This window comes from Neofelis nebulosa, chromosome 18 (assembly GCF_028018385.1).
Source record: "Neofelis nebulosa isolate mNeoNeb1 chromosome 18, mNeoNeb1.pri, whole genome shotgun sequence".
NCBI lineage: Eukaryota > Metazoa > Chordata > Mammalia > Carnivora > Felidae > Neofelis > Neofelis nebulosa.
This window is the reverse complement of record NC_080799.1, coordinates 4,283,608-4,299,899: the sequence shown is the minus strand read 5'-3', so window position 1 is coordinate 4,299,899 and position 16,292 is coordinate 4,283,608. Positions and strand designations below refer to the sequence as shown.

Sequence of the window (16,292 nt, the reverse complement as noted above, 5' to 3'; positions counted from 1 at the left end):
AGTGAAAGAGTAGAAGGTTTGGGTGGAATAGACAGTTTTCTGGAAAATGTAAGTTCTGAAATCCACAAAAATAAAAAACCTGAACAGGTCAATTACGTGGTCTGACATCTGTCATTCTGTTGTTTTTTATTCTAAATGTTGCTTACCGTGAATGTAGGTACTACTGTTTGAGCTGTTCTGTAGGAAGGTGTTCAGAGTAAAAAGTTCAAAAAGCATTGATCAGATGCCTGGCCACCTGCCAGAATGGCTAAAATTACAGGCTGATGGCACAGGTGGTGAGGACGTGGTGTGACTGGAGCTCGCACGCATTGCCGGAGGAGGGAGAGTGTACCTTGCGTGGCACCACTGTTTGGAAAATTGGTGCTGTTTTCTGAAGCTGCAGACTTGCAGCTCTATGATCCAGCACGTCCACTCCTTCACGTGTGCTCAGCTGAAGTGCAGACGTGTTCCTAACGACCCAAAACTATAAACCCAACTGCCCTTGGTAGAATGGCTAATAAACTGGTATATTCGCGCGGTGCAATACTGCTACGATAGGAGGGCCCTTCCAGTTGGAGCATAACAAGGGGGAAGAAAACATGGAAGTCAAAAAGTGCGTGATACGTTAGGGAACAGTAAGGGACCAAGTTTTCCCAGACGGTAGAATGTGTTCCCGAGAGTCACAAACGCACTGCCTGAGGGTGTGGGGGGGACTGGGCCCCAGAAGACTGGGATGGCCGCCCTGCGTTCCTAGCAACAGTTGTCTGCATGATCTTGTGTGGTCACTTATCTTCCAGGTGACATAAAAATAGAAAAGAGGATGTTCTTTCTGGAAAATAAGCGGCGACATTGTAGGTCCTATGACCGGCGTGCCCTTCTTCCAGCTGTGCAGCAAGAGCAGGAGTTCTATGAGCAGAAAATCAAGGAAATGGCAGAGGTAGGAGAGTGGATTTGGGGTGTGTTTCTGGGGTTCTGGTTTGCTCTTAGGGCTTAGTATAGAATGGTCCTTTAAGGGGTGCCTGGCTGGCTCAGTTGGAAGAGCATGCGACTCTTGATCTCATGAGTTCAAGCCCCACGTTGTGGTGTGCAGACTTAAAAATCTTTTTTTTGTTGTTTTTATTTATTCAGAAGAGAGTGTGAGCTAGGGAGAAGGGCAGTGGGGGGGGGGGGGGAGAGAGAGAGAGAGAGGGAGAGGGAGGGAGGGAGGGAGAGAGAGAGAGAGAGAGAGAGAGAGAGAGAGAGAGAGAGAGAGAATGCCAAGCAAGCTCCACGCTCAGCATGGAGCCTGACACAGGGCTCAATCCTATGACCTTGGGACCATGATCTGAGTCAAAATCAAGAGTCAGACACTGAACCAACTGAGCCATCCAGGCGCCCCTACTTAAAAATGTTTAAAAAAAGTCTTTTAAGATTTGCATATTCTTTCAAACGGTTGGTTTGCATAAACTATAAAGCTTTAAAAAAACAACTGGGTTTTGTAATAATACTGAGTAAAGTTCACTTGTAGATCAGATTTATGTGAAAGAATTTTAATTGGAGCTTGATAAACATACCTATTTCACCTCTCTTGGCCTCTAATGATGGAGAACAACCAGAGAGAGGTACCATTTAGCATTTCAGGTCTTCGAGTAAACTGTCAAGTGTGCAAGCCAACCAGAATATTTATGTATCGGGAGTTTTTTTTGCTCTGTATTTTCTGCATCGGTGGCTCTCAGATTCAGCGCCTGAACCTCTGGGCCCCCCAGGACTCTTCACGAGGTCTGCAAGGTCAGATCTTTCACCCTCACGAGACATCCTTTGCCTGTTTCGTTCCGTTGACTTCGTACTGACAGAACAGTAGCAGCGCTGGCTCAGCATAAACCAAGTTGGTGGCACCAGACCGTGCTAGTAACCACTTTCTGCACCACTAGGCACTCATATTACAGAAGAACTCCGTGTTTCTCAACGTGCCTTTGAGGGGCACCCGGGTGGCTCATTCAGTGAAGCATCTGACTCGATCTCAGGGTTGTAAGTTCAAGCCTCGTGTTGGGCTCAGCGCTGGGCTTGGAGCCTTCTTTTAAGTGAATAATAAAACAATTTTTTTTTTTTAATTAAAATGCCTTTGATGAAAGAGTAAGATTTGGGGCGCCTGGGTGGCGCAGTCGGTTAAGCGTCCGACTTCAGCCAGGTCACGATCTCGCGGTCGGTGAGTTCGAGCCCCGCGTCGGGCTCTGGGCTGATGGCTCGGAGCCTGGAGCCTGTTTCCGGTTCTGTGTCTCCCTCTCCCTCTGCCCCTCCCCCGTTCATGCTCTGTCTCTCTCTGTCCCAAAGATGAATGAAGGGCGTTGAAAAAAAAAAAAAAAAAATTAAAAAAAAAAGAAAGAGTAAGATTTACTTCTTTGATCACGTTACCTCGCGATGCTCTGTGTGACCCACCGGGAAGTTGGCACGGTGCCTCTGCCGCACACTGACCGGTCAGTGGGGTCTCAAGAGGTGCTGGTGCCTTCGAGTTGCAAGATGCCCAATCAGGCCCTCTTCCCCCACAAAAGACTCTTTTTATTTGAAAAAGTGCTGACAGAAAGCTTCTTATTCAGGATTAGGCACGGGGCAGGCATTATCTCAAGAGTGAAATGATTGTGGCCAGTGATAAAACTCTAGTCCTCAAGCAGAAATTAGAATTTTTGATCCATCTGTCACAGTTACCTGTCATCTGTCACATTAACACCTGTTAGTGCACCTTGTGCTTTAATGGATCTTCCGCACATGATGGTTTTGTCACGTAAAGCACTAATTTCGTGCATTCCGTGGGTCTTGCGGATGCTGGCACATTTCATGGTACAGCATCAAAGCATGGCAGCCATCAATTTCTCGTCAGAACAGTGTTAAAAGGGGGCACCTGGGTAGCTTAGTCAGTTGGGCGTCCAGCACTTGATTTCGGTATAGGTCATGATCTCATGGTCTTGGGATCGAGCCGCATGTCAGGCTCTGTGCTGACTGTGGAGCCTGCTTGAAATTCTTTCTCTCGGGGCGCCTGGGTGGCGCAGTCGGTTAAGCGTCCGACTTCAGCCAGGTCACGATCTCGCGGTCCGTGAGTTCGAGCCCCACGTCAGGCTCTGGGCTGATGGCTCGGAGCCTGGAGCCTGTTTCCGATTCTGTGTCTCCCTCTCTCTCTGCCCCTCCCCCGTTCATGCTCTGTCTCTCTCTGTCCCAAAAATAAATTAAAAACGTTGAAAAAAAAAAAATTTAAAAAAAAAAAGAAAAAAAAAAAAAAGAAATTCTTTCTCTCTCTCTCTCCCTCTCCCTCTCCCTCTCCCTCTCCCTCTCCCTCTCCAACCCCCCCCCCCCCCCAGCCCTTCGGGTCAGTGTCTCCATCCTGGCCTCGGTCATTCTTGACAACATCCCTCCTTTCTGGCACACAGGGTGACCCAGGTTCACCCTGCTTTGCCTGACCTGGACCTGGGATCACCAGTTTGTCTAACATACCTTGTTTTATTTTGGTGGGAATTCATACTGAGATTTCGGTTTCGAATTTAGTTTATAGGGTTTTTTTTTACTCCATTTTCTGTTTGTATTTCTATGCTAAAAATCGATTCTTTTTTTTTTTTTTTTTAAGTTTATTTATTTTGAGAGAGTGCAAGCATATGAGTTGGGGAGGGGCAGAGAGAGGGAGAGAGAGAATCCCAAGCAGGCTCCGTGCCCCAAAACTCTTGATTTTTAATAATTTTATAATGACTTATTTTCTTCATTCTATACTATATACTTAACATTTCTGAAATACCAGCTTAATATTAATTGCCAACAATGGCACTAAATATAGTCTGAGATTTATTTATAATTTTTTGTCTGATTATGTCATTAAAAATATGAAATCAAAATATTACAAAGTCACTTGAAATAAGTCTATGTGGTTATGCCATTAACTTGATAAACAGCGGGGTTTTGATATAAATAATAAACAAGTTTGTAAGTTTTAAGGAGTTAGTTTTTTATTTGCTTTTATTTGATTTTATAAAATATTTTTAGTTCTGCACTTGATCTTAGCCAAAAGGCCGAGAAGCGATAAAATATTTTTAGTTCTGAAGTCAAAACTGTAAAACAAGGAACAGAGAGACCTACCTTCTGTCCTACCCCTTCTTCCCATGACCCCTGAGTCCCTCTATATGTAACCATTATTAATAATTTTTAGTCTGTCTTTCCTTATTTTATGTAAAAGCAGATATATTGGGAGGAGGTTGTTTTCTGTTGTTCTTGCTCTCTTACCTGGAAGGCAGCCCACTTTTCTGCCCCTTGCCTTTAAACTTAATAGTGCACCCTGCTGGTCACTCTTAGGCAAGCCAGAGATTCTCCTTTCCTTTTTAAAACCGCCTGGTGTGCAGTTTTCTGCATTACCCGTGTTGATTCGGTGATTCCTCTTCGTGGACGTTCAACGTGTTTCCGTGGTAAAAACCCCCATGTGTACCTGATTTCCTCTTTCTGCCCCAGAGCGTCTTGGGGATACGTTCCTGGAAGTGCAGGTGATGAGTCAAAGGGTAATTGCTCACGTAACTTAGTCCTGTGGTGCTAGGTGTGCCCGTAGCGGTCATGTGAGCGGAGTGCCTGCGTCGCTCCAGCTATGCCCACAAAACACCGGGTCAGACTAGGTTGTGGCCCGTTCACATTACTGTTTGCTTGCGCTAGTCTTTGCTGTTCAGAAGTGTTATGTACACGGATTTTCCCTCATTCCTTCCACATTTGGGATCCGATGTAAGAAAGCTTCCCCCATATTTTCCAGTATTTGTTCGGTTTCCTTTTTTATATTTAGCTTTCTGGTGCATTTTAAATTTACTCCGAGGTAACTTTTTAAACCACTACACCGTGTAAGCGAAGAGATGATTTTTCGTAATTGAGTCCTTTTGTGTTTATGAAAGTAAATGCTAAATGCTTGTGGCATCTTCCCTAAATTGTATCTGCATGGATTATTTTTTGTTCCCCAGCATGAAGACTTTCTGCTCGCCCTGCAGATGAATGAAGAACAGTATCAAAAGGTAGTTTGAAATCCCACGAATTCATTTTTTCTGGGTATTTACGTGACCTGTTTTCTTTACGACATTTCCCGGTGGCAGATTTTGGTTCCTGTATAACCTGTTGATGTACTGACTTTGTGGTTCAACCAGCTTGCAGTCAGATACTTGAACCATGGTTGGCATTCTTGATCCCAGACTGGGTCAGAATTGAAGCAGAGAGAATGACAGAATTGTTCGTCTTGAAAAACATTGCCTGGAATCCGTTAGGCTCTTAGAGGCAAATTTAGTTCTGGTGCCAAAGGGTTAGAAGGAAGCGCCGTGTCTGACCTGAGGACCAGGTGACTTGTACGCTCTCTGCTGTCCTCATGTAGCGGCCTTTTCTAGCACGGAGGGAACGGACTGGTGACTGGCTCGATCTCTACCATTAGCGAGAGGAGCAAGTTCACGGTCCTCACGGTGCCAGAGGTTGCTGCACTAGCTAGTTTCAGGGGCTGCTGCACATAGAGCTGGGGCTCAGATGCAGCCCCTCACACTCCTGCCTTCTTACAAGAGAGCAAAACCTACTTTTTGAAGCTTTTCGCAATAACATCCTTCATGCCACTTGCCCCTGATTCGTGTAATCATGTCAGCGTCGGAGAATAGGTGTGCTCGCTCTACTGGCAGCATGGGATTCCTGATACGGTAACTTTGTACAAAGGATGCCTCCAAAGAATAAAAACCCATGACGGTTCTCCCTGTCTCCAGTTATAGATTACTATTTGTATTAGCATCTCGGGCTAGACTTAGGGAGGAAAGAACAGCTCATCATTGTTTGATGGCGTCTGAAGGTTGCTTTTTACCTCAGAACGCGTTTGGGGATGGGGGACCGTGGCCCATAGCTGCCCGTCTGCTTCCGCGCGGGGCGTCTCACGCGTGTCTCTGACGGCCCGCAGGACGGCCAGCTGATCGAGTGCCGCTGCTGCTACGGGGAGTTTCCGTTTGAGGAGCTGACGCAGTGTGCGGACGCGCACTTGTTCTGCAAAGAGTGTCTCATCAGATACGCCCAAGAGGCCGTCTTCGGATCTGGGAAGGTGAGAACATGGGACATGTCCACGCGTGCGAGGTGTTCACAGAGGATGCGACACACTTACAGACCAGTGCACATGCCTCGTGGAATGGCCCTTTGGGGGGTGAGACAGGCTGGCCTGTGTGGGATGCCTAGGCGGTCCCTGCTTGCAGCGATGGTGTCGTAAGCGAGTGGCGTCACTCTCCGTGCCCGGCGTCCCCCTGTGCCTGCTCCAGGAGCACCTCCTTCACTCATCTTCATTTTCATAATAAAAAGCCTGAACTCAGAGGTCTTTGCAGCTATGTGAATATATGAGAGTGTGTTGTTGGGGGTTTTTTTAATAAAATTTTTGAAGAATTTGATGGTTGCATTAAAATGAATAACTGTTGGGCGCCTGGCTGGTTCAGTCTGATGAATATGTGACTCTAGATCTTGGGCTCGTGAGTTTGAGCCCCACATTGGGTGTAGAGGTTACTTAAAAATAGGTAAGGAGGCTTGGAAAAAAAAAAAAAGAATAACTGTACAAGATCATATTTCTCTGTCCAGAGTTGGTGTCTCTTGACGTTAGCATAACACGGTGTGGGAAGGAGTTTTGTCTTAATAAATACCTAAAACCCAAAATTGCTTTTTGTGAATGCCTAACCAATAATCAAACCACTCAGCCTCAGTTATTCTAAAGTAGCTTGTACTTGAGTCAAGAACTGAGTAACGGGGGCAGAGCGGTGTGGCAGGCGGAATGATGGCCTCCCCAGAGACGTCCATGTCCTCATCCCAGAGCCTGTGGAATGTTACCTCCGTGGCACAGGGGAACTAAGGTTGCTAGTCTGGTGGCCTTGAATTGGGAGACTGTCCTGCGTTATCCAGGCGGGCCCAGTGTAATCACAGGAGTCCTTAAAAATGGATGCGAGAGCAGGAGAGGACGTGGTGTGATGTGGGAAGGACTCGGTGAGCTGCTGGTAGCTTTGAAGACAACGTCCAGGGCCCTCGGGTGCAGCTGTCCCGGAGGCCATTGTCCTTTCTCCTGGAAGAGCTCTACTCTGTACTCTCGTCAGTCCCTTGTACCACTCACCTCCGCCTCCCATGTGGTCTCAACCTCCAACCTTTTCAGGGCCTGTGGAGGGAATCCGTTCGCTTCTCACAAATCCCTCCTTTTCAGACACCGTGCCGTGTCCTTCCTCGTCACTCTCCATGGCCCTGGGGTTTGGACCGTGACGGGCCCTCTGGTGCCACCAGAGATGGACTTTGTAGGGTTTATTCATGCTTTCCTTATTTTGAGTGTGATCTCTTTCTTATCCACTATTTATTTGCTTCCCGTTGAGGAATACATTGAACCACTGAGGATTTTGTGTTTCTGAAAACTTGGTTGAGTTTTCTTTTCTTTCTTTGTCTCCTGACCTCACAATTCTAGTCAGAGCTCAGCTGCATGGAGGGCAGTTGCACGTGTTCATTCCCAGCCAGCGAACTGGAGAAGGTGCTTCCCCAGACCGTCCTGTATAAGTACTACGAGCGGAAAGCGGAAGAAGAAGTGGCCGCTGCTTACGCCGATGAGCTTGTCAGGTGAGTCCTCTGAGTTGGGGCTTGTCATCTGTGATCTCAGTCCCCGTTAGGAAGACTGCCTAACCACTGTCATAGACGATGAAACTTCTGTAACAAAGCTGGATCTTCCAGGTCTTGTGGCATTTTCTCCTGAGCAGTAACAATAACTTCACGAAGGGAAAATCTGCCTTTCATGTTTGTAACCACATTCCTTGGCACCTCTCATCACTCGCTTTATAGGACCGTCATTACACATTGGGTTGGGGGGCTGGGGGAGAGATGACATAGGTGTGAGGCGTTCTCACAAAGGTAGAAGGTCTGTGTTTACGGAGTGGTTTACACTGAGGCAGGACTCAGAGTGGCACCTGCATTTCCTGATAAGAGCCAGCATGATGGAGAGCCTCGGTCCATGTTTTAATTAAAAGTCAGGGCATACAGCTGTCCAGCTGAAAACCCCATCTTCGTGGGAATGGTCACAGGGAGCCAAGTCAGGCTTCCATATTCTGAGCAATATTCCTTCTGCCGTTTTGATCGTAGGTGCCCCTCCTGTAGCTTTCCAGCCCTGTTGGACAGCGACGTGAAGAGGTTCAGCTGTCCCAATCCTCGCTGCCGAAAGGTAGGGAGGCACATGTTTTTCCGTATTCATATTTGAATTATGGTATTGTGGACAACACTAATGGCCCAGATAGTGGCTGGTTGCATGCTGACCCATGAGCAGGACTTGTGTGCTCTGCTTTTCATGAAAGCAAATGAAGATCACCACTTGTGAATCATGCTTGACTTGGTTACAGAGAAACGGGCCACGTGTGGAACTCCTGTCACAAAGCTCTGGACCCCTGTCTTATACCTTTTCCTAGGAGGGCAGATAGCTTCACGCCAAACGTGAAGGGTTTCTAGTTTCTTCTACTGGGCCAGCATTTTTCTTGATTGCTCTTTTCACTACCCTGCTGTGCTCAAATACTTCCCCTGTGTGCACACATATGCGTGTACACACACACACATTCTCTCTCTCCTTCTCCCTCTCTCTCCCCCTCCCTCCCTGTGGTTTTCGAAGTCCAAGTGACACTTCTTTGATTAAAGGACTGGGCATCATGGCATCCTCTCTGTCACATCTGATTATTCACTGTTCTCAGGAGAACTGATTGTGTCGGGTGAGACCAAAGCCATCTAAGCACCTCGTGGCAGAAAATGTTTCTTCTTTTTAACTAGGCTCCTCTGTTAACTAAGAGTGTTTTAAAATGTGTCAACTATTGGGGCACCTGGGTGGTGGCTCAGTCGGTTAAACATCCGGCTTCGGCTCAGGTCATGATCTCGCAGTTTGTGGGTTCGAGCCCCACGTTGGGCTCTGTGCTAACAGTTCAGACCCTGGAGCCTGCTTCAGATTTTGTGTCTCCTCCTCTTCTGTGCCCCTCCCACGCTCATGTTCTGTCTCTCGATAATAAATAAACATTAAAATTTTTAAAAATAAAATAAAAATTTAAATGTGTTAACTGTTTACAAACCACTTAGACCTTCTGATAAATATGGGCAACAACCTAGACAAGTATTTTTAAACCATTTTTCTAAAATAGCACGACCAGAGGGGCACCTGGGTGGCTCAGATAAGCGTCCACCCAGGTCTTTTTCTCAGGGTTGTGAGTTCAGGCCCTGCACTGGGCTCTGCATTGGGCTCTGCACTGGGCATGGAGCCTACTTTCAAAAAGAAAATAGCATGACAAGAGTTGAACATTATAATATCTCTGCCTTATGGGAGAGGGGAGAAATGAAAGTAGTCATTGGAAAAGGAGGAAGAAACTAAACTAATGGACGAAACTTTATTCCCTTTGTTTTCAGCATTCACGTTTCTGTGTAAAATCTGAATGCATTCTTAGAACTGATGTGTCCATGTAATAATTTATCCCCACTGCAGGCTGTTGCTATAACAGTTGTCCCAATAGTCTCCGGCTTGTGGAACTAAGCATAGTACCTGTCTGCCCTGTGTGCTTCCCATGCACCCAGCACCAGAATGCCTGGGGAGGCCCCAGTAGCCAAGGGAAGGAAAGGTAGGGGTGTGGGGGGAAGTGAAGATGTTGGAATATTCTAGGTCTGAGGAACAGTAGCATACTGAAGGCTTACAGACTAGGTGGGGTCAGGCCATGCAGGCCTGGAGCACCAGTAAGAGAGGGGGGACAAAGGGACAGGCAACAGGGAGGTCTCTCTGGCTGTTGTGTAGTCCAGGTGAAAGATGCACATCACTGCCACCAACTGTGGAGTCTCCATGAATTGCCTAAGGTGGAGCTGGGAACTGCACTTCCTGATAGAATTCCAAATTAGACCCTGCCAATAAAACTGTTCATACACAATTTGGAAGACTGAAGGTACAGCCATTATTCTCCAAAGACAGTTACACTCCTGTGTCTGACAGTGTCCTGTGAGTGTCTTGAGAACATCCAACCTGAGATGTGAGTGAAAGTCTCCCAGTGGCTTTTAAGATCTGAAGCAGAGGGGGGTCTGGGTGGCTCAGTCAGTTAAGCTTCCGGCTCCCGATCTCAGCTCAAGTCTCAATCTCAGGGTCATGAGTTCAAGCCCCATGTTGGACTCCACACTAGGCATGAAGCCTACTCTTAAAGGATCTGATGCAGAAACATCAAATATTCCGCTTCCTTTCTGTGGAAGGGATATACATGCCCTGTTGAACTTGGAGGTGGTCATGTAACTTCTTTTGGTCAATGAAATGTCAGTCTGGATGAAGTCAGTCACTTGCAGGAAAAGTGGTCAAAACATGATTTGGGGTAATGTCAAGAAGATGGCACAGTCAGCAGCCTCAGACGCCCCCCCCCCCCCCCCCCGAAACGCTGATCAGCAGTACACAGACCAGTACCCTTTGGGAGAAATTTAGAAACCAGTTAAGAGGTTCTCTCATTCCAAGCAGTGCAAAGCCAGCTGTATTAAAGCCTGTGGGAACATTCATGGAACTCTGTTGCCAGAGCCACTCCCACCTGCACATCCAGGAAACCCCTAAATCCTAGCTTCCCCCCTGGAGGGGGGAAAGGAAAGACTGGAGCATATATCTGGCATCCAGACTTCTTGGGCAGCTACCCAAGGGGCTGGCTTCTGTCTTTCCTGAATCTAAGCACTGACAGGAAGGGGCAGCAGGTTGGAGGCTGCTGCGAACAGAGGCAACGTTTTATTTACTTACTACATTTTATTTATTTATTTATTTATTTATTTATTTATTTATTTATTTATTTACTTTTTAAGTTTTCCAGTGTTTTGTTTTTGAGAGAGAGAGAGAGAGAGACAGGGCATGAACAGGGGAGGGACAGAGAGGGAGGGAGACACAGAAATCTAAGGAGGCTTCGGGCTGTCAGCACAGAGTCCGAACTCACAAGCCATGAGATCGTGACCTAAGGGGCGCCTGGGTGGCGCAGTCGGTTAAGCGTCCGACTTCAGCCAGGTCACGATCTCACGGTCCGTGAGTTCGAGCCCCGCGTCAGGCTCTGGGCCGATGGCTCGGAGCCTGGAGCCTGTTTCCAATTCTGTGTCTCCCTCTCTCTCTGCCCCTCCCCCGTTCATGCTCTCTCTCTCTCTGTCCCAAAAATAAAAAAAAAAAAAAAAAAAAAAAAAAAAACGTTGAAAAAAAAAAAATTAAAAAAAAAAAAAAAAAAAAAAGAGATCGTGACCTGAGCCGAAGTTGGATGCTTCATCAGCTGAGCCACCCAAGCACCCTAATTTTATTTTTTTTAATTTAAGTAGCTCTGTGCCCAACATAGGGCTTGAAGTCACGACCCGTAGATCAAGAATTGCATGCTCTACCGGATAAACCACCCAGGCGCCCCCAGAGGCAGTATTTTAAACTAGCATATGCTCCTGTACCTTTGCCCTTCCCCTCAACTTAGTGTGGAAAGAACTAGAGAAAAACTCCCAACTTCTGGCTTCTCCGCGGGAAGAGGGAAAGAGTTGGAACGTGTGTCCAGTCTTCCGGCTTTGGGGAGTACTGTCTACAGGACTGGTTGTTGTCTCGCCGGACTCAGAGCACTGACGGGATCCTGCATGCTCTAGATGCCTGGATGCCTCTGAGAACACAGGAGAGCCAAGAGGCTGGGTACCACCCGAGAGGACCCACAGTTCACACAGATGGAGGCAGAGGCTGATAACAGCTTGGCAGCTTCTCCCTCAGGGAAAGGAAGAGTGGAGCATGTACCCAGCTTCTAGCTTCTTGGGGAAGGAGGTTTTTTAAGTGACTAGTTTCTTTCTTGCCGAGCTCAGCATTGATGAGACCCACCGTACTCTAGATGCCCAGGAGCCGTGGAGAACGAGAAGGAGCTGGACAGTTTACACCAGCTCCAGAGAACCTGCAGTACCATAGACAGACACCAGAGGGAGAAAGAAATTGCAGGCTCATGAATAAGGAAACTGCGAAACCTCTCAAATTGGGAATTCACGCTTAATTCCAGAGAAGACATATCCGCAGTAACAGCTCCCAGAATCTCTAGCTAGGCTGATTGGTGAAGGTCTTTCCCTGCACAAAGCCAATGTGTAAAGACTGGGAGAGGTGAGTGTTGCTTAAAATGTGTAGATCCTACCACAGAGTAACAAGGCACAAGAAAAACATGGTCCAACCAGAGGGACAAAGTAGATCCTCCAGAAAGGACCCTGTAGAAAGGGAGGTATGAGAATTACATGACAAAGAATTCAAAATAATCATAAAGCTGTTAAACAAGCTCAGGAAAATGGTATGTGAACAAAATGAGAGTATCAACAAAGAGAAAATATAGAGAAGAATCCCAACAAAATTTGGAGCTGAAGAGTATAGTAACTGACGGACAATTTCACTACAGGGATTCAGTATCCAATTTGACTAAACAGAAGAAAGAATTAGTGAACTCAAAGACAAGTCATTTGAAATTACTTAGAAGAGCAAAAAGAAAAAAAAGTGAACAAGGAAAGCTTAAGAGACAAATGCGAGGGACACCATCAAGTGAAACAGTGTATATCTTATAAGAGTTTCAGAAGGAGAAGGGAGAAAAAGACAGAAAGCTTATTTGAAAAAATAATGGCCAGGGGGCGCCTCGGTGGCTCAGTCGGCTAAGGGCCCAACTTCAGCTCAGGTCATGATCTCGTGGTTTGTAAGTTCGAGCCCCGCTTCAGGCTCTGTGCTGACAGCTCAGAGCCTGGAGTCTGCTTTGGATTCTGTGTCTCCCTCTCTCTCTCTCTCTCTCTCCTTCCCCCACTCCTGCTTTGTCTCTATCTCTCTCTCAAAAATAAACGTTAAAAAATTTTTTAAACATGAACAAAGGACTCGAATAGACAGTTTTTCAAAGAAGACATACAGATGGCCAACAGGTGTATGAAAAGGTGCTCAACATAACTAATCATCAGGGAAATGCAAATCAAAACCCCAGTGAGATCGCTTCACATCTACTGGGATGTGTTTCCTTTTCTCACAAAAAGGAAAAAGAAAATGACAAGTGTTGATGAAGATGTGCAGAAATGTAAACCATTGTCCGTTGTTAATGGGCGTGTAAAACAGTACATCCCTGTGGAAAACAGCATGGGGTGTCCTCAGAAAATTAAAAATAGGGGCGCCTGGCTTGCTCAGTTGATGAAGCATGTGACTCTTAATCATGGGGTAGTAAGTTTGAGCCTCATGTGTGGAGATTACTTAATAAAGTCTTTACAAAATTAAAAATAAAGCTACCATATAATCTAGGAATCCTACTGCTGAGTATTTGTCCTAAAAAATTGGAAACAGGATCTTGAAGAGATATTTGTACTCCTGTTTGTTGCATTATTGTTCACGGTAGCCAAGATACGGAAACAACCTAAATGTCCATCCATGGATGAATGGCTAAAGGAGATATCTATCCATACAATGGAATGTTACTCAGGTTTTTTAGAAAAAAGAAGTCCTGGGGTGCCTGGGTGGCTCAGTCAGTTGAGCATCCAGCTCTTGGTTTCAGCTGAGGTCATGATCTCAGAGTTGTGAGATCAAGCCTCGTGGGGCTCTGCATCGGGCTCCCCACTGAGTGTGGAGCCTTCTCAAGATTCCCTCCCTCCCTCCCTCTGCTCCTCAAGCGCACAGGAACTCTCTCTCCAAAAAACAAAGAAATCCTGTCATGCTACAACATGAGCGAACCTTGAAAATATTATACTAGTGAGACAAGCCCATCACAAAAGGACAAATACTGTAGGATTCCACCTACTGGAGGTGTAGTCCCTTGCAGAAGTGGAAAGTAGAATGGTGGCTCCAGAGGCGGGGGGCGGGGATTAGGAAGCTGCCGTGTGGTGGGTATAAAATTTCAGTCACGCAAGATGCACATGTTCTAGAGGCCTGCTATGCAACAGTGCACACGCAGTTAGCGATACTGTACTGTACACTGTAAGATTTGTTAATAGGATTTCACTTGTTTGGTTTTTTTAAACACAATAGAGAGAGATCTAATGGTTTGTTGTCTCTTTTCCTTCTGCCAAGATGGACATGTGGAAATAAGTCTCTCTCTTGAGCTTCCGGAGTTTGAATTTATTCCCACCGGCATGACTTAACACGTCCGGACCAATACAGATCATGACTATGAGTATGGAGACTATGAGTATGGGGAAAAGGAGCAGATTTGAAAGATAATGGCAAGATAGGATTAGAAGAAGATATTCTGACTATGGGGGTAGGGACAAGTCCAGATGACTCACTTCTCTGGTTTAGGCCACCAAGTGGGTGATGATGCTATTCACACACAATTGAAAATAGAAGAGAAAGAGATTCCAGGAGAGAAGGTTAATTCTGTTTTGGGAAGGCGGAGTTTTGAGGATGGGGAGATTGAGTATGTGCATGTTTTTGCTAATGCCTGGCACGTGGTAGGTGCTCAGGAATTACTTGCAAAGTGCTAGAGTCGGGAACATGAGGTGAGAGCTAAGCTAGAGGAAAATTTGGGGAGTCAGGAGTAAGAAGCATTGAAAGGAGGGAGCCCCGGGACAGGGAACGCAGCTGGGAATACAGCAGGCCTGCGGTGGGGCATTTAGGAAGTAGGTGACCGAGTTAGGAAATGTTGCTAGCATTTGATTTAGGATCTCTTCAGATGCATAGGTGAGTTTGGGGAAATTATTATCTTTAAAGTGGTGAGTCCTGCTAACTTCAAAGTAGGTATTTCCATTTATGCACATCTTTTCATGTCCCTTGGTAATGTTTTCCAGTAAAGAAAGTGCATCAGAAGGCAGGCGTTATCAATTACAGTGTCCTTCAGCAGAACTTGACCCACCCCTGCAGGTGATAGCATGCGCCTTCGCCTTAGAGACACGCTCTCTGCCACTGGGGTGAGGTCTGCAGAGGTTGGCCCACCATGGCAAATAAAGTGAAAACTGTCTCTTGGGAACCTGCGCCCAGGAGAGCTTACCATTAGGACCAGCCTGGTCCATTCTTATTAAGCGCTATGGAGAGTCACCACTAGGTGGCACTGATACTCCACGAGGAAGGGTTTTCTCTGGAGCATTTCAAAAGTATGTCAGTCAGCAAGACACCGTCTCCTAAACAGAATTGACAGTATTCTTTTGGGCTTAGTACCAAAGCAAATCAGTATGTGCATTCAGAATGTAACCTCAAAGACGTCAGTGTTTTTAGAACATACGCTTTGACCTTTAGACTTACACAAATTATCTTTATGATGTTTCTTTTCAACTAGGTGGCTAAACAAACCGTTCATCCTTGAAGGTTGCTAATGTTTAAGAAATGAGCCACAAACTGATTCTGGCCCACATGAGACTAAGGGCATCTGCTTCCTCATTGCGGCATCTTTGCCAGTAATCTAAACTCCAGTTAGATTTCCAGGAACTTGTCATTCTGAGATGAGGCGTTTATATTAATGCATTATCTAGACGGGGGCTTGAATGCCTGGACTCATTCCTCCAAAATCCCTGAAGAGAATGAGATCCTGTATCTTTGATGAAATGGAGAGAGAGTCTTTGTCTCATTGATATGATGGAATGCTTTTGTCCAGGCCCTTAGCGCCCTCTGTGTTTTCAGATAAAGGATTCATCAGTTTGTTTTCAGCATGCTGCTTTTAGGAATGAATTGGATGTTTGGTGTGGGACTGCTGAGTGTTAGATAAAAGGAGATTTCAAAGCGATGCTCCTGGAATATTTATTCCCTGTTGAGTCCTTCTGTACCTTCCCAGAACCATAGATCTGTTCCATAAATTCAGAGGTTTGTAAGTAGAACTTTCCAGAATGGTAGCCAGGGCCACAAGGTGGAGGTTTGAGAATATTCAGGAAGTAAGTGCTCAAGAAGGGAGACCTATCAGGCCATGAGACTTTAGTCCACAGAACTGTGAAGGACACCTGGTTTGGTGTCCCTTAGTGAGGCTAAGAGGGTGAGTGTGGCTGTGCAAACACTCGTCTGTTCCCAGTGTCACGTCTTTGTTTCCCTGTCTCTTTCTTGCTTTCTTTTCCTATGTCTCTCATCTCTCTTCCCTACACATCTTTTTCTACCCTTTCTAGGCCCTGTCCTATCCCTTGTAGCTTTCAGTGTTATTGACTGACTCTGTAGCAGTGAAATCCAACCAAAATTCACATCTGCAGTGAACCAGTTTGTTGCTAAAAAACAGGCATCTGCAGCCGCCTACAGTAGCTGAATGGCTGCGTGAAGAGCATGTCAATGAGCCTGGCCCAGCTGTCAGTGCCAGGGCGGCTCCAGCTGTGACAGTGGACGGTTGGCACTTATTAGCAGCACTATAATTCGAGCCCCGGCCAGTCAGCTGACTCCTGTGCTGAGCACAGGC

At 46.3% G+C, this 16,292-nt stretch overlaps 1 protein-coding gene across 3 annotated transcripts in view; it reads left to right on the top strand.

Annotated features, from left to right (window-relative positions):
- The window catches only part of RNF216 (ring finger protein 216), a 146,740-nt gene that overhangs the window by 48,565 nt on the left and 81,883 nt on the right, over nucleotides 1–16,292 (top strand). For all 3 annotated transcript variants that reach the window (XM_058711861.1, XM_058711859.1, XM_058711860.1), the window contains exons 9-13: nucleotides 777–916; nucleotides 4,932–4,982; nucleotides 5,894–6,031; nucleotides 7,415–7,563; nucleotides 8,080–8,158. In XM_058711861.1, coding sequence (XP_058567844.1) covers nucleotides 777–916; nucleotides 4,932–4,982; nucleotides 5,894–6,031; nucleotides 7,415–7,563; nucleotides 8,080–8,158 — 557 coding nt within the window. The remainder of the gene's footprint in view (nucleotides 1–776; nucleotides 917–4,931; nucleotides 4,983–5,893; nucleotides 6,032–7,414; nucleotides 7,564–8,079; nucleotides 8,159–16,292) is intronic.